The sequence below is a fragment of the Saccopteryx leptura genome, chromosome 13, assembly GCF_036850995.1.
Source record: "Saccopteryx leptura isolate mSacLep1 chromosome 13, mSacLep1_pri_phased_curated, whole genome shotgun sequence".
Taxonomy (NCBI): Eukaryota; Metazoa; Chordata; class Mammalia; order Chiroptera; family Emballonuridae; genus Saccopteryx; species Saccopteryx leptura.
In genome coordinates this window covers 2,996,341-3,020,423 of record NC_089515.1, presented here as the reverse complement: position 1 = coordinate 3,020,423, position 24,083 = coordinate 2,996,341, and the positions used below count along the sequence as shown (strand labels likewise).

The 24,083-nt window shown below is 54.9% G+C and overlaps 1 protein-coding gene across 8 annotated transcripts in view; it reads right to left on the bottom strand.

The window, feature by feature from the left end:
- Nucleotides 1-17,008: 17,008 nt before the first annotated feature.
- Nucleotides 17,009-24,083, bottom strand: part of EBF3 (EBF transcription factor 3) — a 123,210-nt gene continuing 116,135 nt past the window's right edge. For 2 of the 8 annotated variants that reach the window (XM_066355066.1, XM_066355068.1), the window contains exons 13-17: nt 23,494-23,671; nt 22,269-22,457; nt 21,680-21,769; nt 20,589-20,701; nt 19,433-19,597 (exon numbers count right to left, since the gene is read on the bottom strand). In XM_066355066.1, the coding sequence (XP_066211163.1) occupies nt 19,580-19,597; nt 20,589-20,701; nt 21,680-21,769; nt 22,269-22,457; nt 23,494-23,671 (588 nt within the window). In that variant the 3' untranslated portion in view covers nt 19,433-19,579. Of the gene's footprint in view, nt 19,598-20,588; nt 20,702-21,679; nt 21,878-22,268; nt 22,458-23,493; nt 23,672-24,083 lie in introns of all 8 variants that reach the window. The other 6 variants (XM_066355064.1, XM_066355067.1, XM_066355069.1 and 3 more) reach the window with 4 other exon arrangements.

Sequence of the window (24,083 nt, the reverse complement as noted above, 5' to 3'; positions counted from 1 at the left end):
ACACTGAGTCGTTTCTAGCTTGTAGCCTTCGTGATGACAGCTGCTGTAAGCATCTTGTTCGACTGACTCATTTGTGGACGGCGTTTGCGTCTCTCTGAGGTACGTGCGTTGTAGATCCGTTTACCTAGAGGCACCTTCGGTTCTCCGGAGAGGTGGTCCCGTTCCACCCGCCCACCAGCAGCCTATGCCACCTGTAGGCTTGTTATTCTTTCTCATTTCACCCCTGACGGGTGTGACATGCACCTCACGGTCTTACTCTGCATTTCCTGGCTGACTCGGGGTGTTGGACACTGTGTTCATGTGCTCCCCGGCTGTTGGCTCCTTTATCATTTTTAAATTTGTCGACTCCACATTGAGTTGTAGGACTTCTTTACATATATATGTACACACACACATATCCTAGAAGCAGGTCTTCCGTCCGTTATGTGCGTTAGAAGCGTGTGGCTCCCCTCCTCGTTTTCTTAGCTGTATTTTCTTACGCTGCAGGAGGTTTACTCTAGGCTGTGAAGCAGCTCTGGCATCTTGGAGAGGACATTAAAGGGCTGAGCTCCCAGAATAACTTCTGGATGCAAAGGGGACACGGACCCGATGATGGCTGGCTGAGCCGGCGCTGCCTCCAGCGTCCCGTGGCTCTCCGGCGTGCTCAGAAGGCTTCCGCTGTTGTCTTTTGTGTGTTGAAACTCTGCATTTTGGTATAATTTTAGGTTTAAAAAGCAGCTTCGGAGAGAGTGCAGAAATACTCCCGTCTGCCCTTGACCCAGCTGCCTGTAACGTTAACGTCTTAGGTAACAGCGGTGCGAAGCTAAAAATGGAGCCGTGAACGGCGGTGAAGACCACCAGCGAAGCTGCGGGCTGCACTCGGATTCCGCCAGTTTCCCCACCGGTGTTCTGGTTCTGTTCTGGGATCCTATCCAAGATGTCACGTCGCATTTAGTTCTCACGTCCCCATCGGTGACGGTTCCCCACACTTTCCTCTCCTTCCGTGGCCTTGGCTCAGCGAATTTCCCGTTTGTCCTTGCGTATCACAGCTTTAAAGAATTTTTGCTAACTCGTTCTTGTAGTTTTCAATTATTTAATCCTGCCCTCTGTGGATAAAAAAGGAGTTTTAACTTCTTCCTCTCCCATTTTTATGCCCTCCGATTCTTTGTCTTGCCTTATTTCACTGGTTATCACCCCAATTTGTGTTGAACAGGCATGGAAAAGATGGACAGTCTTACCGTGTCCCCCCCTTAGGGGGCCGTCATTCCAGTTCTTGCTGCCCAAGCCTGCTGTCAGCTGTGGGTTTCTCGTAGGGGTCGTTGTCAGTAAGACAATGATCCTTCTCTGCTGAGAGTTATCACATGAAAGAGTGGAATGTTACCAGATGCTTTTTTCTGTACCTAGGAAGATGCCCTTATTAATATAATTATCTGAAAAGTGTGGTAGGTCTCCTGTGAATCGTACTGGCTTTTCCGCTATGCTTCCCAAAGTCACAACCACGATTCTCTTCAAGATGGACTTCTCTCTACCTTGGGTACGCCAGGCTTCTATCAAGCAGGGACCCTCGGACTCTTAGATGCCCCTTTCCTCCCAGTAAAAGGGTCTGTGAGGCATTGCCTTAAATCTCTATGGGGTCTTACAGCCATTCACGTGGTTCAGCCTCGACTTGGAGGCTATTTCTTTCTTTCGGAATATTTCACTGACTGTTAAAACTACAAATGTGAAATATGTTTATTTTTCAACCAGCCCTCTCAATTCAACTTGCAAACAGCAGGGATGTTTCTTGGGGGGGTGGGGGTGGGGGTTGGTTGGTTTGTCAGCTCATTTCTCTCTTTTCTGTCTTACCGCGCACAATTAGCTGCAGGAAGCTAGTGGGTGCTTTCCACAGTCTACCTAGAAATCGGTCTATCTACATTTCCTGTTTCCCAGGCTCACTGCCTGTGAGGCTCCCGTCCCTGGTTCTGCCAGCACCGGTCACTCTGTCTCTGTCACTCCTCTCGTCTTCCTCTGCGCATTCGCGGGCAGCCTCGCCTTAGGAGACGGGGACCCTTACAAACTGGGAGAGCTCTGGCCCCTGTCGGTACGGGCTCCTGGGCTGAGCGTTGGTCTGCCCGGCCAGAAGCAGCAGCCGGGGCCTGGCTGGTGGACCTCCCTGCCTTCTGTCTCCAACCCTTGTCATACAAAGACCCCCTCCTCTTGATTCTTCTCCCCACACCCAGCTCCCTCTCTTCTGCGTGTGACCAGAGGCAGGGGGCGGTGAGAAGACAGCTGTGCTCAGAGGCGGCTCTGCTCGCCGGGGCTCCCCCAGACCCTGCTAGGTCCTGCAGAGGTGTTCACAGGGCTCTGTGAGGTCACTCCCAAGAACAGACCTGGATCGCTTTGGCTGCCAGACCCAGTCAAGTTTGCTCTTGGCTGAACGTGAAACGGGCTCCTCAGCTTCCTTGCTCATCTGAGATTCTGGGGGTGCAGCTAGCCGGGGGTTGGTCCTCCGAGTGCCCCAGGATTCGGTGGCCCGTGGGCCTCGCAGGCACCTGCACGCCTCTAGGGAGCGCTGCCTACATCGCGAGTCTATGAGCCAAGGGGCTGGTGGCCAAAAAGAGAGCTGTGCCCCTCTGCCCTCCCCACACCCACTTTGGTGGTGCCTTCAATGGGCAGCCACGGGCCTCGCCCCTTCAATCCACGTTGCAAACGCAGCTGGACAGCCGAGGCCGGCCCTGGCCCCTGAGCCCGTGGGAGACTTAGTGGGCTTTTCTAGCCCAGTAGCCCAGGGTAAAAACTGCTACAACGTCTGGATTTTCCTTCAAAATGTCAGCGTCAGAAAAGACAAAGGCTAAGAGAATGTCCCAGGTGAAGAGAGACTAAAGAGACATGGCAGCTACCGGCCGTCTCTGCTCCTGGACGGGCCCTGGCCCCGCAGGGGACGTGTTCAGAGGGCGCTCCTGGGTCAGCAGGCAAAGGTGGAGCCCGCGCGGTGCATTGAAGTGTGGGTCAGTGTCACGCTCCCCGAGGGCGGCAATGTGCGGGGTTATGCCGGACCCTCACACTGCATGCCTGGGGTGCACAGCCATGCGGGGTGCTGCGTCCTCCCCAAGCGGTCTGAAAACAGCCACGGGCCGCGGGAGGGTCAGGGACGCGGCTGGTGACGGCATGTCAGGCCACGCGGGGTCCTGGGGGGTCCACCGCCTTTTCCGTGAGTTTGAAGTTGTTTCCAAGTGGAAAGTTCTCAGGATGTGGTTTTGTTCTCTGAGGGCCTGGGTGTCGAAGAGCAGGTCCCGGGAGGACACGTGCACTCCAAGAGGCACCCCGCGTGCCCGTGAGTGCCCACGTGCAGCTGCACGGCCGCTCTGGAACGTGTGCTCAGCGTGCCGGCGTGGCCTCTCGGCGTCCATCTTCCTAGCGAGGCGGCGCGGGCTGTGGAACGGCGCGGGCAGAGCGTCTGGAGCTGAGGACCGGGCGCCCGCTGTCTCTCGCCATTTGCTCCAAGCCCGGGGATGCCTATAATGGTAGGATTCATTCTCCTCATTGGGCCTGTCTGCAATTTGGTCTCGGGCACTTTCCAATAAGTGCAGGGAGTGCTCTGGGGCCCAGAGAGGCACTAAAGGAATCAATGCGTGTTCATCATCCTCGCAGTGGTCAGGAGCACGGCCGCCCGCCGGGCCCTCGGGGCACGGGTCCTCCCAGGCTGCTCACAGGCCGCTTCTCCCCACAGAGGCTCCACGGGGCCCGTCTCCACGGTGATCAATGTCCCCTTATCGACGTGTCCTGATTAGGAGCCATGTTTCAGGCCTCTCACATCCTGTCTCAGAGATGTGGGCTTTCACGGTCCAGAGCTCATATCCATGTCCTTCCTTGGCTCCCCGGTGTCCTGACAGGAGACCCCAGGAACTGCCCGCCTTCCAGGGGCCTGCAGTCCAGTGGGACAGGGGCGTCATCACACAGTGACGTCAGACCCATTTCCGCCGTCAGCTGTCGACACCACTCTCGCTCTGGGTGGGTACTCCCTGCTCAGTGGGGGGGAGGGCTGTGGTCACGTGGATGCCAGGAGCTTGCAGGAGCATCGATGCAACACTGAGGTGTGAAAACAAGAGCAGTCTTCTCACGTGGGCCGCACTGGACCGTTTATAAAGCCCCTGTGTGGACTCAGTTCATCTCACGGGAACTCAGACAGGTGTGGCCTCTCCACTACAGAGAGTGGGCCCTGGGGGGAAGAGTGACCTTCCGACAGGCTCGAATGTGAGTCTCCACTGGTCAGAGCACATGCCCTTCAAGGCCCTGCTGCTGACCCTGTCTCTGTCCGTCCCACAGTCCATGCTGTGGGACCTTGCCGTGCGGTCACGGCCACAGCCCGCCCTGGGAACAAGCTGCTGGCTCCTGGCTGGCAGTCCTTGGGCAGAGGGGATCCGCGGAGGAGCCACGGCCTCTGCGAGGGAGGAGAAGAGCGAGGTGAGGGGGGATGTGGTCTGAGCTGAGACTATGGGTGGTTCCTGAGCCGGGGCTGGATGTGGCCCCATCAGGGCCCAGGACCCATTCCATTCCCCGCAGGACCCAGGGGTCCCTCCCAGCTGTCCTTTGCTCAGATCCTCTCTTCTCGTCCTTTCCTCGAGGCGGCAGGAAAGGGTGGTGCTTCCTGCTTCCTCCAGAGACACCCTCAGAGGGACAGTGGCCATGTGGGTCGCCTGGCAGGTCACCTCAAGGGTGGCAGGAGCCAGTGATTCCACTAACTGGAGACAAAGGAAACCATCCCGGGTGGTGAGTCAGGTTACTTGAATGAGCCTTCCCCATACACAAGGGTCTCGGCCCAGTGGCCGCAGACGGTGCCGCCCGCCCGCCCACCCGCTTGACCTGCTGCCCCCATCTCCTCCGTGTGAGTGCGCACAGCCGCCCGCCGCTCCGGGAGCCGCTGATGGGATGCCATTGACGGGGCTTCTATAAATATTTCATCTTCGCATTAAAACCATGGGACAGAAGAACCATTAGTAGCCAACAATAAAAAGGCTTTCTCCGCGGACCACAGGGGCAAGAGGATTCCAAGGGCCGGTTCTGAGGGGGCTGAGTGACTGCGTGCGTGTCGCAAACGTGTAGTGACCGCGTGACAAGGATGAGTCCATGCCGCCTTGCCGCCCAGACCGTGGCTGGGGGATCTCACACCAGCCTGTCATTTTTTTTCAGAGTCTGTGGCAAAGTACAGAACCGTTCGCACAAAACAAAATGGATGGTTTATTTACGTCTGGTGCCATTAAGAATGGAGGAGAAAAGTTCAGCCCAGGATAAAAAGCTTAAATCTTGATTTTTACATCCCTTCCCCCTCTCAGAAAGAATGGATCCCTTGCATTGTAAATTATCCAGCCCTTGTCCTTGGGTTGGCAGTTACTTCAGCTGGTACGGACATTGCATAATCTTAAATATTGATTCTTGTTAGACTTGAAAGCAAAAAAATAAATAAAATAAGAGTCCGAGTGTGGCGGGCTCCGCCGGCCTGCGTGTCCAGGAAGCAGCCTCTGCAATAGCTCACCTCGGAGGGCCGCCAGCCGGCCCGGCAGCGAGATCTGTTCTGATTAGAAAAGTTCCAGGAGGAGAAGCAGCCGCAGCCCCTTTTCCCGTCACCGTAGACACCAGCGTGGCCCCGCCCCGGAGCGTTCTGGTCAGCGTGGGCCCAGGAGGACCCAGGCCGGCCAGCCCTTGTCACCACCTCCCCCCATGTCTCCAGCTGTCACTCGAATCGGGGCACATGACCACGAACGTTGGCAACATGGAGCTGCATGTTAAAATGGTGTGAGGGGCTTCTCAGATGACAAGGTCACATGCCTGCGGCATTCTGCAGTGAGGGGGGGGGCTGCCAGGCACGGGTGTGTCTGAGCGTGGCGTGGATGGACACGCGTGTTCCACGCGGGCCGGCTGGCTCATGGATCCCTGGGCCGGGTAAGACAGTTCAGTCACAGGAAGGCACCATCACAACGCCTTGAATGCACTGACTGGGGACAGTGACACCGTGTCTTGTGCACCCAGGGCGACCCGGGGTCTCAGTGGGGCTCCAGCCCACCCCTCAGGGACCCTCGCTTCATCTGCAACCATTCTTTGAGGCTGTGGGGTGCTGGGCCGTGATGGGCCGGTTCCACAGTGAACTTCGATATCTCTGTGGCAGACCCCGGCTGCCTGACCCCACAGCCCGCCAGCCCCCTCAGTGGCTGCTTCTGCGGTTTCGATCAGCCCACAGATGGCCACACTGTTGGCGGAAGACAGACCATCAGCTTTGTGCAGATGGACACTTCTCCCTTGTGAGACGTCTCTGGTCTCGGAAGCAGCCTGGGGAGGCATTCTCTGGCTGAGGCCGTGGCAGGTGGTGTCCACAGCAGCTCGGTGATGGGTTTGCGCTTCTTTGTCAAAGTCCCTCTCGGAGCCTGGCTCCAGCCCCCTGGCTCCTGCCCCCAGGCTCCAGTGTCCTGGCTCCAGCCCCCGGGCTCCAGTCCCTGGGCTCCAGTGTCCTGGCTCCAGCCCCCGGGCTCCAGCCCCCAGGCTCCAGTCCCCTGGCTCCAGCCCCCAGGCTCCAGTCCCCTGGCTCCAGCCCCCTGGCTCCAGCCCCCAGGCTCCAGTGTCCTGGCTCCAGCCCCCGGGCTCCAGCCCCCAGGCTCCAGTCCCCAGGCTCCAGCCCCCAGGCTCCAGTCCCCTGGCTCCAGCCCCCTGGCTCCAGCCCCCAGGCTCCAGTCCCCAGGCTCCAGCCCCCAGGCTCCAGTCCCCTGGCTCCAGTCCCCAGGCTCCAGTCCCCAGGCTCCAGCCCCCAGGCTCCAGTCCCCTGGCTCCAGTCCCCAGGCTCCAGCCCCCAGGCTCCAGTCCCCTGGCTCCAGCCCCCTGGCTCCCGCCCCCAGGCTCCAGCCCCCTGGCTCCAGCCCCCTGGCTCCAGTCCCCAGGCTCCAGTCCCCTGGCTCCAGTCCCCAGGCTCCAGCCCCCAGGCTCCAGTCCCCGGGCTCCAGCGTCCTGGCTCCAGCCCCCGGGCTCCAGTCCCCTGGCTCCAGCCCCCAGGCTCCAGCCCCCTGGCTCGTCCCCTGGCTCCAGCCCCCTGGCTCCAGCCCCCAGGCTCCAGTCCACAGCCAGCAGGTCTCAGCGCAGGTCCTTGTTGGGGCCACAGGTTTGGTTCCAGGGCGAACCTCCAGCTGCCGTGGTCTTGGTCAAGTCAAGCACCTCTCCTCACCTCTTTGAGTGCCTCCTGCCGAACCTGGGCTCCTCAGCAGGGTCCCCGTTAACCGGGCCGCCCTCCCGGTTCCTGGCCCTGAAAGGTCCACTCCGTGGTCTCCATTCTTAGCCCTTCCCTTAGCTTTTCCAAAGAAGGAACCCCCTATCTGCAACTTGACTATGTCCCAGAACAATTTTGTTTCCCAAGGTGTAAATTCTCCTTTTGGTCCCTGCCCCACCCCCTTTTGGTCCCTGCCCCGCCCCCTTTGGTCCCTGTCCCGCCCCCTTGAGTCCTGCCAGTGGCCCCTGTGGGGACCAGCCTTGCTAGGACTCAGAGTACCTGGCTTCCTGTGCTGTCCTGTCACGTCCCCTCCGGAAACTTCCCTCTGTCAAGGAGACACTGTAGCTGCCCATGAAAAGTCCCTTTGGAATCAAAACGCTCCTGAAACCCCTACAAATATTTCACTGAGTTTCTCTGCTTCTCTGCCTCTTTCTTAGTTTCTCCACATAGATCAGACCTGGGCAAAAGGTAGCCAAAGGCCACCCCTGGCCCCAGAGAGGCAGCACAGGTACCGCAGGCCAGCATGTGACAGTTTATGTGGCCTCTCACCTGTGCTTGGAAGCGGCCTCTACTGTCCGGGCGCGGGCCCATCTCAGAGATGGGAAGAGAGAGGCTTGTCTTTCTGCAGAGGGGGACTGACTCTGACCAGGCCTTGAAAGGCTGTGGAGGGGTCTGCCTGACCAGCTCTCCCTTCTTCAGGGTGTGAACGCCCAGGAGCCCCTCCTTGGGAGCAGTGGCCGGGAAGACCCACAGACAACAGATGCTCCATGGGTCCCATGTGCTGGCCGGGGACTTACTTCCTCCAAGTTCCAGCCACTTTCTCCAAGAAATATGGTTTCCCCAGAAAATCCAAAGCCTTTCGAGTAATTCTCCATGAAGAGCAATGTCAATTTATTTTATGCTTTTGATAAAACCCCAGAACTTTTTTTTTATAACAACTTTATTGAGAAATAATTCACAGACCATACAATTCACCCATTGGAAATACACAGTTCAGTGGTTTTCAGTCTAGTCACAGACAAGTGCAGCCATGACCACAATCACTTAGAAGCTTGTCATCAGCTCAGAAAGAATCCTTCCCTGATGTTTCTTCAGCCGTCACCCCCCCACCCCCATCTACCCATACTCCCAGCCGTGAGCAATACCAGTCTGGTTTCCGTGTCTATAGATTTGCCTCTTCCGGGCATTTCATATAAGTAGAAACACATATGTGCGGTTTCTTATCCTGGGCTTCCTTCACGTAGCGTGTCTTCAAAGTTTATCCACAATGTAACTTGTGCGACAACTTGATTCCTTTTTATGGCTGAATAATATCTCATTGTGTGCATATACCCACTTTTAAAAACCCACTTATAATGGGTATCTGGACCGTTTCTGCTTTTTGGCTTTTAAGAATAACGCTGCTATCAACGTTCTCGTGCAAGATTTTGTGAGAACATATGTCTTCCTTTCTCTCGGGTCTATACCGAGGATTGGGATTACCTGGGTCACGTGGTAATTTTGTGTCTAACTAATTGAGAAACCACTGGACTGGTTAAAGTGGTGGTGCCATATTATGTTCCCACCAGCCCTGTCCACAGGTTCTGATTTCTCCACATCCTCGTCAGCACTTGTTATTGTTTGACTGTTTGATGATGCCAACCAAGTGGGTGTGACGTGATGCCCTGTCATGGTTTTGTTTGCACTTCCCTGATGACTGATGACTAAGAATGTTGACCATCTTTTCATGTGCTTGTGGGCCACATGTATATCTTCTTTGAGGAAATATCTATTCAGATCATGTGCCCGTTCTTTTTTTTTTTTTCTTTTTTTTTTTAAGAGAGGACAGGGAGAGACAGAGAGAGAGAGAGAGAGAGAGAGAGAGAGAGGAGAGACAGAGAGAGAAGAGGGGTTGGAGCTGGAAGCATCAACTCCCATATGTGCCTTGACCAAGCAAGCCCAGGGTTTCGAACCGGCGACCTCAGCATTTCCAGGTCGACGCTTTATCCACTGCACCACCACAGGTCTATGTGCCCGTTCTTAACTGGAGTCATTTGTGTGTTTATTTGTAAGTGTTCTTGATGTATACTGTCAAGCTACCAGTCCCATTTCAGATAACGTGATTTTTGAAAAGCTCTCCCCTTCTGTGGGCTGTCTCTTCAGGTTATTGATAATGTGTCTGGAAACATCGGTGTTTTATCATTTTGATGTCATCTGATGTATCTTTTTCTCTTGTGGCTCATGCTTGTGACACATCTGTGTGGCACAACCATTGTTTCCCACACCCATTGTCAGGTCTGAAGCCATAAAGACGTGCTCAAGAGTTTTATAGTTATAACTCTTACATTTAGGTCTTTGAGTTAATTTTGTATGAGGTGTGACCTAAGTGTCCCCTGTCGCTGGCCAGTTCCGTCCCCATTGTTGAAGAGACTGTTTTTTTCCTAGGGAGCTGTCTTGATGTCCTTGTTGGAAGCAGTTGACTAGAGATACTTGGGATTATTTCTGGACTCTCTCTTCCCTTAGTCCCGACCTATCCTGTGCCGACATCACACTGACTTGATTTCTATTTCTTTTAGAAAGGGGGAATCCTCCGACTTTGTTCTTCTTTTTCAAGACCGTTTGGTTTCCTGGGTCCTGTGTGACAGGATCAGCTCGTCGGTTCCTACAGAAGCCAGCTTTGCTTCTGACAAGGACTGCATCTCACCTGTAGACGACCATGGGGAGCATGGCCATCCTAAGGCGACGATCTTCCAGCCTGGGAGCATGGATGTTTTTCCACTTATTTGGATCCTCTTTCAGTCCTTTCAACAATAAAGCCACAGGTCTTCTGAAAGCATCTTGGATGCTTCAGAACCACTGGTCTTTCCAGAGTGCCTGCTTCTCTAACTCCCTACATGAGCTGGTCCAAGATGCAAGGTCTCCACCCTGTCCAGGGCACTAATGCCGTCCGAGGTGCACAAACCCAAGGACTTAGATGGGGGATTGGGTTTGGGTTCATTCTGCCCTCGAAGGTCCTCCTGGCCCCTGCCCAGGCTGATGGGTTCCCCTCACTTCACCTTATTGCTGGCTGTTTTGGTTCCTCTGGCCTGGGCATCCTCTTGACTTGGGTTTTATCAATCCTGTTCCTTCTGTTCCTGTGCATGGTTCCCGTCCTCTTCACAGCTGGGGGGGGGGTCATCATACGGTAGGGTGCCCAACCATCCTGGTCTGCACTGTTGTGTGTGTGAGCAGGTATCAGTCCCTTTACGGAGCAGACACCTGTCCTCCTCATTCAGCACAACCCATTGAAAAGACCTTTCCGCACCACCTCCAGGGTCTCCAGGTTATCAATCAGGGGCGGGGACATGGGGTCTGTCCCTGAACTCTGTCCCATCCGGTTGTTTATCTAGTTTTGCTCCAGCTCCATGCTGTCGTCGTCATGATGGTCTCAGAAGAAATCTTGCTTGGCTGACACTGTGGACTGAATGTGTGGACACCTCCACCATCAGTTCATGTGTTGAAGCCCCAGCCCCCAGCGCGATGGCCCTTGGAGGTGGGACCACTGGGGTGATGATGTTTAGATCAGGTCAGAGGATGGGGGCAATGCCCTTGTAAGAGGTCAGAGTCCACCCTCTCTCTGCCGTGTGAAGACACAGCAAGAGGGCAGCTGTCCACAAGCCAGGAAGGGGCCTCCCTGAGAATTGAACCTGCCTGCCCTTGTTCTTGGGCTTCAAGCCTCCAGAACTATGAGAAAGAAAGAAATGTCTGGTGTGTGAGCCCCCGGTGTGTGGCGTTTCGACAGAGCAGCCTGAGTTGACTGGGATGGGCATCGAGGTCCTCCGGCTCTGAGCTCTCAGTGGCTCTGTTTGGTCACCCACAGTTCTATGTGAACTTCAGAATCAGCTTATCAGTTTCAAGAAAAGAGCCTACTGGAATTTGATTGTGATTGCCCCACATCTAGGTCATTTTAGGGAGAAGTGGCATCTTTTCATGGTGTGGTTTAACAATCCATGAATATGGTAAATGATTCCATTTGTTAAGGTTTTTAAGTTTTCTCTCAGAACAGTTTAATGGTTTCCTGTGCAGATCTTACATAACTTTGGTAACTTTCTTCTTAGACATTTGACATTTTTTATGCTGCTGTAAATGGTATAATATTTTAAATTCCATTAGCTATTATGGTTATAGAACTAGGGTTGTATATTGATCTTGTCTTCATCAGTCTTGCTAAATATCACTTATTAAATTTAAATATTTTGAAGTTTATTTTGGATTTTCTTAGAACACTAATCTTAAAGTAATTTTATCCTCATTTGTCTGCTCAGTAATGTTTGGTTGCAAAAGCAGAAAACCCTTCAAAGAAGTTCAGATAAAGGTGACGTGAGCCCTGGCCCGGTAGCTCAGTTGGTTGAAGCGTTGTCCCAGTACACCAGGGTTGTGGGTTCAGCCCCAAGTCAGAGCCCATACGGGATTTGGCTGCTGAATGCATGGCTGGGAGGAGCAGCAGACCGATGCTTCTCTCTCTCTTCCCTGCTCTAAAAATGAATTAAAAAAAAATTTTTTTTAAGTGATGCTAGTGTCAGGCTCAAGGGATGCTGGGAAAGCCGGGAGCAGGGCAATTCCACTGCTCTTTCTAGAACCCTCTGCCCGGGGGCCGTGTCTCCTTAGGGCCCCGCAGCCCTGGGCACTGCACCTCCTGCGTCCTCACCCTTCGCTGCTCTCCTAGGGGGGCCAGCTTGCCTGGCTCTGACCTCCCACCATGGACTTCCACGTGACCTCAAACCAGCAGTAGCACCAGGACCTCTGTTCTAGGACAGTCGGCTTGGGTCTGAACCAGGTGCTCCTGCTCCGCCAGCTGCAACAAGAGACAGGGCGGTGTGGGTCAGGTGCACGTGGGTTGTTACCCTCCAGGGCCCAGAGCACGTCTTCTCCCCCCACCCCAAGGCTGCGCGGCCTCCATGGAAACCGTGGGAGGTATGAGTGTGATTAGTCGTGTGCGCCTCCCCAGTGTACCTACTGCTGATGCCACTGTGGTCCTCACTAGCGTTTTGTTCCATATATATATGTATATATATATATACACACACACACACACACACACACATACACACACATATATGTATGTATATATATCATATATTTATATATATACACATACATACACATATATGAATGTATATATATCATATATTTATATATATATATATTTTCTTTCCTGCCTTCTCTCAATGTCGAACCACGGCTGGAATTGTGTTCTTTGCAGTAGTATATGCTGGCTTCACTTAATTGTATGTCATTAGTATTTACACTGTTTCATCAAATAGACTTCAACAACATGGTCTTAGTGACTTACTAGGATAGACAGTGTGTTGTATGGCTACACCATAATGCAATTAGTTCTTCCTGTTTTTTTTTTTTTTTTTAGACATTTGGGTTCTTTACAGTTTTGTTTTGTTTTTAAACAAAGAGACAGCGGCAAACAACCTTGCCCTGGCCAATCTCTGATGAATTTCCTCACGGTCGATCCCGAGAGCGGATGACGGCACACTGACTTCTGGATGGGCGTTGCCACTTACAACCTCGGTTGCCCCTTGTGACAAGGCCCCTTTCTCTGCGCACAGGACCGACACTAGCTTTTTTCTCATTTAATAAGTGGAAAATAAATTTCCCCTCGATTTTACTCTGATGGTCCAGGTGAGCCCGCATGTCTCTTCCTAGGCTTGTCCGTCACTTACATCCTCCCTCATAAGTTAACTGTGCACTTGCCCGTCTTCCCTCGGGATGTCCGTCGGGTCCTGTGCGTTTGCAAGAGCTCGTCACACGGAGCAGGGGAGCCCCTGGCCGTCACTGTTGCAGCTTCTGTCTTTCTCGGGGGCTCAGAGCCCCACAGCAGTGGAATGAGGCAAAGGGCTTGGTCTTCTGTGGATGGAAGCGTGGTTTCTGGTCTGGTCTGGTCTTAGCCAACGACCACGCCAGCCTGTCAGGAGGACAAGCTGTCCATGGCCCCCCGTCAGCACCGTGGCAAGAATCTGACCGGGCAGCAAGTGGGACCCCGTGTTCCCTCGGGCCCTCTGTTTCTCTGACTTCCTTATGGCTTCTTTGAACTCAGTCATCTTTGCTCTGCTTGTCTGTGTCTGCATCCTGTTCCTGTACCTATCTGGGGGGGGCAGGAACCAATGCTTTCCCTGAGCCCTGGCTGGGCTTGCCAGCCGGGGACCCTTGCAGCCCCGCCCTCTGTCACAGTCTCGGGGCCCCCACCCGCCCCACTGCTGTCCCTACCCTGTGCAAATGGCTCCTCCCCTGAGCCTGCTGCCCCTGCCTGCACTGCACGTGCTGCGTGACCCGGTGGCCCCCGGTACCCCGGGATGCTGGTGAGAGAACGCAGGGCGGGGAGGCAGGGGAAATCAGTTCCTTCACGGTCTCCTGGTGAGTTGCAAAGGCGCTGGGGTTGTGGGCCTTGGCTGTGGGATTGTACATCTGTGACTTCGGTTGTGTCCTGCTGACATCACTGAGCAGGCCGGTTTCCATCCGACAGCCTGTCCAGGTGGCCTGGCTGACTCAGTCCCCTTGAGCCCTGGGGGCGGGTGGGCTTGTGTCCTCCCTGAGTTTGGCTGGGCCCTTCCCAGGGAGGTGTGGTTCGCGCTCCATCCAGGTGGCCTCTCTTCGGAATTCCTGAGGGGATGCAAAACCTATATGCGTGGGAAGGACGTGGGGTGAGCGGATTGAGACCACCTGGCTCTGGCCCTGGTCCTTCCGGCCCTCTGACCGTGGCTGGCCATCGCCCCTCTTCAAACTGCAGTTCTGTCTCCTCAGCGAGGGGACCGGGCTACAGCTGAGCTCCAGGGATGAGGAACAAGATGCCAGGGGAGGGGGCTGAAGTGCCCGCTAGACCACCCAGACCACCCAGGGGTGGGTGAGCTCAGGTGCTTATTTGCTGTGTGAAAATGTGAAAAGGGGATTCCACACTCTTTAGAGACTTTTCTTAAAGGTGACCTCGAGCAACCTTGAATCACAAACGATGTTCACTTCCCCTGCTTCTGTCCCCGGCCCCAGTCTTTGCAGGAGGGCTGGAACGCTCTCCTAGACCCACCCCAGATGCTCAGGGAGACCCTTCAGCCCCAACTGGGAGCCCCTGCTACAGGGAGAGACGGTGAGGAAGGCCTGGCCCCACCTCGTCTTCAGGAAGCCCGGGCCAGGCAGGTACCCAGGGAGAACCCTAGAGAGGTGGTGGCTGGTGGCCTTAGATGGCTCCTAGAGCTGGGCAGGAGCAGGGGGAAGGACCCCCTTCCTCGCCTGGCAGGCAGGACAGGCTTGGCAAAGTGACAGCATTTGGGCTGAGACCGAGCGACTGCAGTAGGAGCTGCCATGTGTCCTGGCCACCCCGGAGTGCGTGTGTGGCCTGGGGCTCCGCGTGGCTCCGTGTGGATGTGGCATAGAGCAGGTTCAGGGCCTGGGCCCAGACCACGACCTACCACCATCCCGAGAGAGTGAGTCTCAGTCGGCTGTGTCCGTGGACCACGGTCGCAGCCCTGGGCGGGTGTCAGCTCCGCCCAGGATGATGGGCGTCCCCAGGTTGGGCCGCAGCTGGACTCAGAGCCGAACGGCACCCCGCTCCAGGCCTGGGCTCACTTTTCCGGAACCAGCCGGGAGGGAGGCAGAGTCAGAACCGTGTCTGAGTGTGCGGTGCGGCCGGGGAGCTGCTCCTCTCTGTCCTCGGACCAGGCCCCGGGGGCTGCGTGCGCACCAGCTCCCCGGGAAACCTGCAGCTCCAACACCGGGAAATGACAAATGACCAAAAAATCAATTTGTAATCTGATTGGAGGTTTTTGATTTCCTCTGATGAGTTTAAATTTCATTAAAAGCAACCTTATTCCAACATAAAAGGAACCCTTGAAGGGTAAAACGGGGGGATTGTCTCACCGACTCTAAAGCAGCCGGGTCCTTTGTGTTCAGTATTCATGACGTTAATTGTGAGGGCCGCCGGGTGTCCGCTGGCCGCTGCCCCCTTATCAGGCCCGGGATCGGAGGAGGCTCCCAGCACAAGGACTCCCATTCAGAAACCGCTCTTCGGCGTATTGACACTTCAGTTATCAACCACGCTTATTCTCTGCGGGGCGGGGGCCGCTCGCGGGAAGCGGCTCCCAGCGGCTACTCATGCCACCTCGCTGCCTCCTCTTAATTGTCTGTATTCTCTTCGAAGACTGATCATTGCAGCCTCTTGTCTTGATGAGAAATTGACATTTTCTGAGGACTTCTCTGGGAGCTCCGAGCGTCGCGATAAGGCGGAAGGTGTTTCAAAGAGGGGGGGGACGCCCCTCTCCTTTCAGGGGCCACGGCATTGCCTTGCCGACCCGCCTGATGGGTATGGATTTCGTGAGGTCTTTCTCAGCATTTGAACTATAAAAGGTTCCAAATGACACCACCCCTTATAGACAAAAGATAACCTTGCCCTTTGAATATATCGATTCTTGATTAACTAGGCTGTTTAATGCAATGAAATGAGGCATTAGATTGAAGCCCATTTTCGAGCGCTTTGAATAATCTTTAAAAGCTTGAAAGACCTAAAAGGCGGCCTGACAAGAATTTGGCTCACGTTCTGAGCGAGGGCACGTCTGGCTTCTGATTCGAAACACAAACATGCCATCATTTCTGTCTCCCCAGGTCGTGGGACCCTGGCCCCCCCACCTGGAGCGGGCGCTCCTGGCCCGGAGTTGACAGGCAGGTGAACTGTGTGCTCAGCCCCTCTGGGGAGGGGTCTGGGGGCGGGCAGTGGGCAGGCCGCCGCTTTGGACCCCAGGCCAGGCGCCCCACTCTCTGCTGTCTCATGAAGGCTAGAACATGAAGGCAGCCAAGGGGACCCAATTGTTAGGGACAGGAGAGGGAGGTCGTCACAAGTTTCTTTATGTTTTGAGTAATTGTTTCCTGTTTTGACGAGCAGAACAAGTAATGAAGGGGACATTCGTGAGCACTAATTTGGATCACACTTACGTGTACGTGTGAGAGCTGTGAGCCAGAACACGCAGAATCGGCCTTTCACTGGGGAGGAGACACGAGGACAGTGGAATGCAAGGGGGTTGAGAACCCACGGGGGCGGAAATCAGTGTGACAACGAGGACCCGGGCGCTGACGGTGGCTCTGGTCCTGACCCCGCGCACAGCCCACAGTGGCCGGGGCAGCGTGGGGTCCGTTGTGACCTCGCGTCAGTGGGAGCACAGCGTCCCCCAGGTCAGACCTCAGCTAGCACCTGTGGCTGGCACCCTGCTCTCTACCTGCCCAGAGCAGCACCCGGTGCTCTTCTAAAGCAGCCACTTGCCCCAGGAGGGCACGTGATGGGGACTGAGGGGGCATTTGCTCTCAGCCTGCCAGACCCTGGAAGCAGAGGGGCTGGGAGCAGGTGACCAAGCCCCCAGTGACCTGGTGATTGTTTATGTCCCCCAGAGCTGCTGGGCCTGCATCCGAGAACCATAGCGGATGTGTGCACCTCTCCCTCTGCGGGATCGGTGTGTGTCTGGGGACATCCCTCTGTAGAAGGTTCTTCCATGAACCTTCTCCCTCGGCCGGGACACGGCACCAGAGCCTGAGGTATGCCAATGGATCCCCCGGTGCGGCTTCAGCAGGGGGGGAGGGAGGGGCGTAATTCCATCAGTCGCTTCGATAATCAAAACATAAAATCACCCAAAGTGAAATTCACAGACAAGAAATACTTTAATTAAATATTGTGTAAAATGAACATTTTTATACAGTTAAATATCTGAAAAAATGTACAGATAAAACAATCTTATTGTAGGGGTCTTTAACAGTAAAATCTACCATTTCGTGAAGCGCTCAGTTTTGAGCCTGGAACAGCGAGGAGGGCGTTGACGGACCGACCTGAAACGCAAACCGGGTGCGGCATGGGTGGGGGGCCCCCGTCCAAGCGGGGGTCGCGTGGGCTCGCCCGATGGCCAGACCCCAACACAACGGGAAGTGGAGGCCACCGAGTTCTCAAGTCACCTCGTAGCTAAGCCCTGCCAGCCGCCACAGGGCCGGAGAGGGGCCTGCAACCACGGGTCCTTCTGACCAGTCCCCCGAGTGAACCCCTTTCTACGCTGTGCATTGTTTCGCTTTGTGTCAAAAAAGTTTTTAAAAAATCCCTTTTTTTGTTTTGTTTAATTTGATTTCTGCTGCAGTTTGCAAAAAAAGGTTGGCTGGGCTGTGTCCGCAGCCGCCGAAAGCAGAGCGAGGAGACGCGGCCCTTGCGGTCTCACCACAGGTTTGGCACAAACAGGCCCCGAGCGGAAGTTCAGTCCAGCTTAAACAGTACAAGCAGTGCTGCTGGGTCTGACCACGCACACAAGTTTTGTTCAAAAACAAACAAAAAAACCCCAAAAACTGAAAGCCAGGGTCCGTGTGATGCCCCCCGAGACCTCCGGGAACTTGAGGTGAGCGTGGAGGACGGCAGAACGCCAGCGGAATTGGACGCAGAAACGAGCGACACGGGTCACCAAGTTTGTGCTTCTGTGTGTGTGTGTGTGTGTGTGTGTGTGTGTGTGTGTGTGTTACACCATACATCTCCAAATGAAACCTGATTAACAATTGTGGTGTAAGCCTGGGGTTAAAGAGCACAAAGGTTCTTTTTTTTTCTTTTTAAAGAAGTCCACTTTTAAGGCATCAGAGAAGTTCATGTGGCAGACATTTTAATTAAAACATCAGAAGGAAATTTTATTTTTAAACTTTAGGCCTCTGAATTTTTTCCAGTGAACACAGTTCCGCTATGTGGCAAAAGTCATGGGTGGCAGCTAAAATGACTTTTTACATTCTACGAGGGAAAAAAAAATATATCATATTAAAATAAAATCAGGACACAGCCCCAAACGGCGTCCCCTCTTCGCGGCCGTTCCACATGCACGGACTCCACTAAGAATTGTCACAGCCGGGCGGCACCGTTGTGTTTTTGACTATACAACAAACTTTTTTTTTCCCTTTTCTCAAAAGTTATTTGTTTTAGATAACTTAAAAATAATATAAAAATAAACAATGAATTTGACTTCTCAAAATAAAAATTAAAAAAAAAGATGGATGGAAAGTCTAAACAATAGCAAATGTTTTTGTGTTTTGTTTTGTTTTTGTTTTTTAAGTACAAACGAAACACAAAGACTCGGGTTTCATTTTAACGAAAAACGGATCAGAGACAGTTCTCGGCTCCAGGCTCCTCCCCAGCATCGTGACACCAGGCAGGACGGACTAGAGAGAGGAACAGAAGACGGCGGGGGAAAAAGCAATGTACAAAATTTCAAAGATAAATACAATATTTATAATTGATATGTTACAAAATAAAGTCCCTTAGCAACTGTAAGTGTTCATGGAAAAGTGTTGAATGAGACCATTTTATTCCTTATGAGACACATAAGGAATAAAACTTGGGGGGAGGGGCGGTATCCTAAATAGTTAAGTGGATCTGAAAAAAATTCAAGACAAGTGTATAAATATTTAGCTACAACTTTGGCAAAATCACAAAAGTCTACAATTTTATAACCACATACAAAACACATTAGGGAAGAAGGATCTAGAAGTCAAAAGGACAATTTCTGGTACAAGAAACATGGACCTCACAGTAGCCTAAGAATGCAATCGTATACAGTACTAGCAAAAGTGGAAAAAATGTCGCAGATCACGCTTGCTTAACAGGAAGCTCTAGCAGTGGGAGAAGTTTAACCAACAGACAGTAGCATTTTTTTTCCTCTGTCAGTGTGCTTGTTGAAGGCAAGAGAATTCAATATCAAAGTTACAATTTCTAACTACAATAAGTTACAAAGTTTCATTTCATTAAGATGAAGGTAAGCAATGGTAAGCCCTCCCCTCCCTCCCGGCCACCCCCGATTCTAATCATATAGTCATCCTCTCTTCCAGTTCGATGGCTCATATACCTCCTTGGCCCCCTTTAGTTCACCACAAAAAAATATTTCACATTATAGAGATACACAACCATTGTGAATCTAAGGATGAGTACAGAAAAATGTCTGGAGGCATTTTTCATCAGTGTTTCATGATAATCAAAACGGTGCATTCACAAAGTTTCTCCCAACACATAGCAAGTACGAGACATAGCCAAGACGGAGTTAGAAACTCTATACAAAATAGGCGTTGCTTTGTTCTCCTGTTCTTCGGGACTGAGAAGATGTGAAAATGTGAGCCAAGTTCAGTCGATAAAATGGAATTGCTCGTGAAGAAGTAGGCTGTTCTGCATGTCGGTTCTTAATTAGTTTAAATAAAATCTTTTAAACGAAGTCTCTTGTAGCATGTCGACTGCTGCTGACGTATTTGAAGATACTGTCTCCACCAGCATGTCTCAGTATACTAAACGTGTCCCCTGAAGTCCGTCCTTGGATGCTGGGTGCTGCGGAAGGTAAACAAAGGTCCCTCACATCGGTGGGACTACCAGCCCAGACATAGCTGCAAGAGAGAGAGGAGCTGGTTACTGGGGCGGGGCTGGCGGGGGGGGGGGGCCGGGCCGGCCCCTCTGTGCGGTGCTGTTCCTTGGTGTCCTTGGGTCTGTACAACTCTCCCTTAACCAGCCCGGGGCTTGGTTAAGAGGCGTGGGGGGGCCTATGTCAGGGGGTGGGGTGCACGTGGGGACAGGCTCCTGTGGAAAGGGAAGGGCTCCTGGCCTTTCTGTGGGGGAGGCGGTGCTTCCCACACACCTCAGCCGCTCGTGCACCACAGCCGGGAGGCCCAGACTCCATCGCCGCCGCCCGACACGAGCCAGCCTGCTCTCTCCCCCTAGCCTAGGTGAAAACCGGACACGCCTCAGTTTCCCCTCTGCTGACTGCTCGGTATCGTAATGGTGAGTCGCGGGCCCTCCAGGGTCAAAGCCACTCCACAGCCCACCTGCCCTGGCCTCTTAAGGCCACGGGCCCTGAAGAGACGCCAGTCCCAGCTCAGCCCGGAGTGTTCTTTTTTCTCTTTTTTTAGAAGAAGAGAGAAAAGCTGCTGCTACAAATGCCCGGCACAGCAGACGCCTTCCGGTGGACTCCTGGCATGCCTGTCCTTTACAACGTTTTAACTTTCAGTGTGGTGGAATTTTTGTCAGGGTGGTAGTTCTCATTAATTTACGTATAACACATGGATACATCTGTTCATGTAGTGATGCGAGCTTCAATTTCTCAGCTCATTAATTGCAACAATATTAATTTATCTCCGACTCACCGTTACAACGTTATGGTTTGGAAGCCCTGTGTGTGTACACACGGCTCACGTGGCCCCGTCTCGCAATGGCCTCCACGCCGTGGGGACGGCGGACGGGCCGTTGGCACCTGCCTCGTAGGCAGCTCTGGGCGGGTGACCGCTGCTGAGGCACAGGCCAGACGGCAGCGCTCGGGGCCCTGGGCATCCCTGGCATCCACTAACAGAGGTTGTGAAGACAATTATTTCAAATCACTGATACCTTTCCAGTTCCTTTTTTGAGCATTAGTTCATCAAAGTGAAATATGCCACCGACTTCACAAAAGGGCCAGTTTGTCTTCTCCACGGGGACGTCCTCAGCACCCAGCAGAGAGCCTGGCACATAGTAGGCGCTCAGTAAATACCGGTGGAATGGAGTCATGTGTTTAAAGGAGTTACTGGATTTGACTTTCACCGGGAGGAGCATATACCAAAGGTGTCTGAAAGAGGCCAGACGGCGGCCACTTACTCCAAAGTGCCTGTGGACCTCGGGAAATCCCAGAGAGCCACGTGCAGGCTGGGGGCGCTCACCTGGCCCTGCCTGCCACCAGGGTCGCTGCCCAGACGGACCAACCCTAGGCAGACGCTGCAGGCCTGCTCAGCGTGGCTCCAGCTGTGGGAAGCTGTGTCCAGGCAGCGCCTCCCACTGCCCTCGGGCCTGCCCTTCTCCCATTTGAAAGAGAACAGTTAGAAAAACCAGCTCCCGTTGGGTACAGCCCTGGGCCCGCTGTTCCCTCCAAGGACAGCTGGTTGGTGGAACCCTGGTCTGTTAATCCAGGGCAAGCGGCTTTGAGATGGGTGCTGCAGGGGCGTGATGACCCTCCACCCCATCCTGGGGCTTCCTGCTGCCTCCGGAGGGGGGAGGCGGGGTCGGCACCAGGTCCGGGAGCCGTGGCCGTGAAGGCCTGTCTGCAGAGAGGGATGCGCACAAGTGGACCCTGCTGCCCGGGCCACGTGCTCTCTCCCACGCGGCTCCACGCCCTGAACCACCCCACGGGGACACCGAGGCTTTGTTGGGAGGCCGAGGAATGGTCCTCATCCACCAAGGGGAAGAAGCTGGGTGGCATCTCTGCATATGGGGGGTTGCGTCATGGCGAACCCCAGGGAGAACACAGCACTGGGGAGGCGCAAGGGTTCCAAGGAAGTGCCTGAAGGAGGGGCCGGAGCTCCCACCTCCCGGGGGACACAGCCAGCATTGGCGTCCACCCCAGTGGGCCGTGTGGTCTGGCCTGCCCTCGGAAGGCCACTGGGGACAGCCCCACCGGGGCAGCAGGAGCCCGCCCCCCCCCCCCCCGGCCGCGGGCCGCCCCTCACCTTGGAGTCCGTTCCCATTGGCGCTGGTGCAGGAGGGAGGAGGAGAGGCTTGGGGCCGGACCACAGGCGCGAAAGCGCTCTTTTGTTTCACTGCAGAGATGACATTGGCAGGTGAGAATGAGAAAATGCCGTGGGCACTGCTACAGTTTGAAGGGAGGGTGACCGAAGAGGCTGCCATGGTGGGGCTGGACGGCACTACTGCAACAAAGCAAAGACGGTCAGCACGCGCGGTGCCGTGCGGGCAACACGACACAGAGCCCGGGGCCGCCGGGGCGCGGGGCCAAGGCACACACGCGGCACACACGCGGCCCCTCTCCGGGCCACACAGGCAAAAGGCTTGTGTTGGACTCGGTTCCAATGGGGCGGCCCCGTTCCGTTCCGATTTGGTTTGGGTTTATCCAATGTGACCGCCGGGGGCCCGCCTGAGGTCAGTGTCCTGTCGCCAGGTGGACGCCCAGCCTCCACAGCCACCCTTCCTTGTGTCCGGTAGCTCACAGCACAAGAACATCCAAGCATTGCACACATTTGACTTTGCAGTGAAAAAAAAAATGAATCTGTGTGACGACGTGTGACAAAAACAGACACTTACTGCCGTAGGGAGAGTTGGCGGAGGAGCCATTAAGGAATCCAGGCGAGCCCGGGACCCCTAGATTGGCCATGGCGCCACTTCCGTATCCGTTCATGCTAGTGCTGACTGTGTTGTAATTGGACTGCTGGGGTGTGCTGCTGGGGGCGTAGCCTCGCGGGGACACGCTGCTTGTATTGCGACTGTAGCCGACTGTTGAGACCCCCCACCCCCGGCCCAAAATAACATCATTATCAGGGAGAGACACTCGGGGGGAGGGGGGCTCCCCCGCAAATCTATTATCATCTAGTAATAAACATTTTTAATGGACCTCACGCCTTCCTTGCGCCCCTAACAGCTCCGACAACCTTGTCACACCAACCCCTGTGTGTATCATCCCCAGGTCCGGCCTGTCTGAGCCGGCACCGCCGGGGGAGGGGCGGGGTGGTGGGGGGAGCACATGCTTCGATCTAACCGTCAGCTGCTCTCATGTTTCTCTTTAGAAGCAATAGATCAACAGCGCGGACGCCTGGTCTGTCCCCCCCCCCCCCCAGGTGAACTTCTCGCCCTCTGCAGCCCTTCAAATGCCATGGCTGACAAGGAGAGCTTGTTTGTGGCCCTGACGCCCCACGCCAGGCTGTTTGGGGAGGGGGTTGTTTTCATTTTCCCGGCTGCTGTTTCTATAAGGGGGGGCGCCTCCTTCCCGCTGGGGTGGGGGGCACATGAGTGGGAGTCTGAGCAGCCTTCTGCGATGCTGCCTGCACAGATGTTCTGAGAGCCGACCTCGACTGGCATGAGGACTGGCTCCAACGGTCGGTGCCACGCCTCTCCGGCTGCCCAGGGCCATGGGGTCAGGTGCAGGGCAGGGACATGGGCATTTCCTTCCGTGTGTTCCTTCCACTCAGACACCACATCCCACCCGCACAGCACACCCCGAGGGCCCACCGCTGACTACATCACAGGGACCCCGTGGCTCACCCTGGGCTTTCGGGGGCGCCAAGCTGCTCATGAATGAGTCCAAGGACACTCCTAGCAAACGGCACTACGTGAACGGGAACCGCTGACGCGGCTGCTACATGGGCTCTGGGTCCCCTCGGCGTTCTCCGCACGGCACTGACGGCACAGCCGCAGGGGACCGGCTGCTGTGTGCAGCCCCGCCAGACCGAGAGGGGCCGGCCGCAGCCAAGTCCCAGCCGCCCGCGCCCCGTGCAGCGAGGGAGGGCAGGGCTCCAGCCCCGGGGCCGCCTACCTTGGTCGTTGGCTTGCGAGGTCTCAGACACGTTCACAGCTAGCTGGCTGCTGAAGGAGTTCACACCCATCATGCCCGTGTGCGCGGGGGTGTTGCCCAGCGTGGGGATCTGGTTGTGGTTGCGAGGGACACTGTACAGCGCCTCGGCGATGTCGGCCGCCCGCTTCAGGATGATCTCCTGCGCAGGAGGAGCGCCCGTCACCAGCGGCCAGGCTGGGGGGCCACCTCCCAGCCTCCAGTCCGGGGGAAGCTCACAGCCCCATCACCGCCCGGCCCACCCCCACACCACACTCGGGAAACCTAGTCATGGCTGGCCACTGTCCCTCAGTGCAGACGGTGACACTTATTTCTCAATGGGAAAGAACTGTCCTTAGGGAAATAATTTAAAGGTGTTTCTGGGACGGCCCCACATCTGCATTCTGTGGCCAGATGCCCCTGCGCTGTGCACGGAGTTCGAACCCACAGGGGGACGTCCTCAGAGACCCCAGGGCCGGTGAGACCCCAAGTCCCAACAGCACCAACATTCCCCCAACCGCAGAACCTACTGGGTTGGAAGTCACAGTACTTCTCTCTCCTGTGACACATTCTGC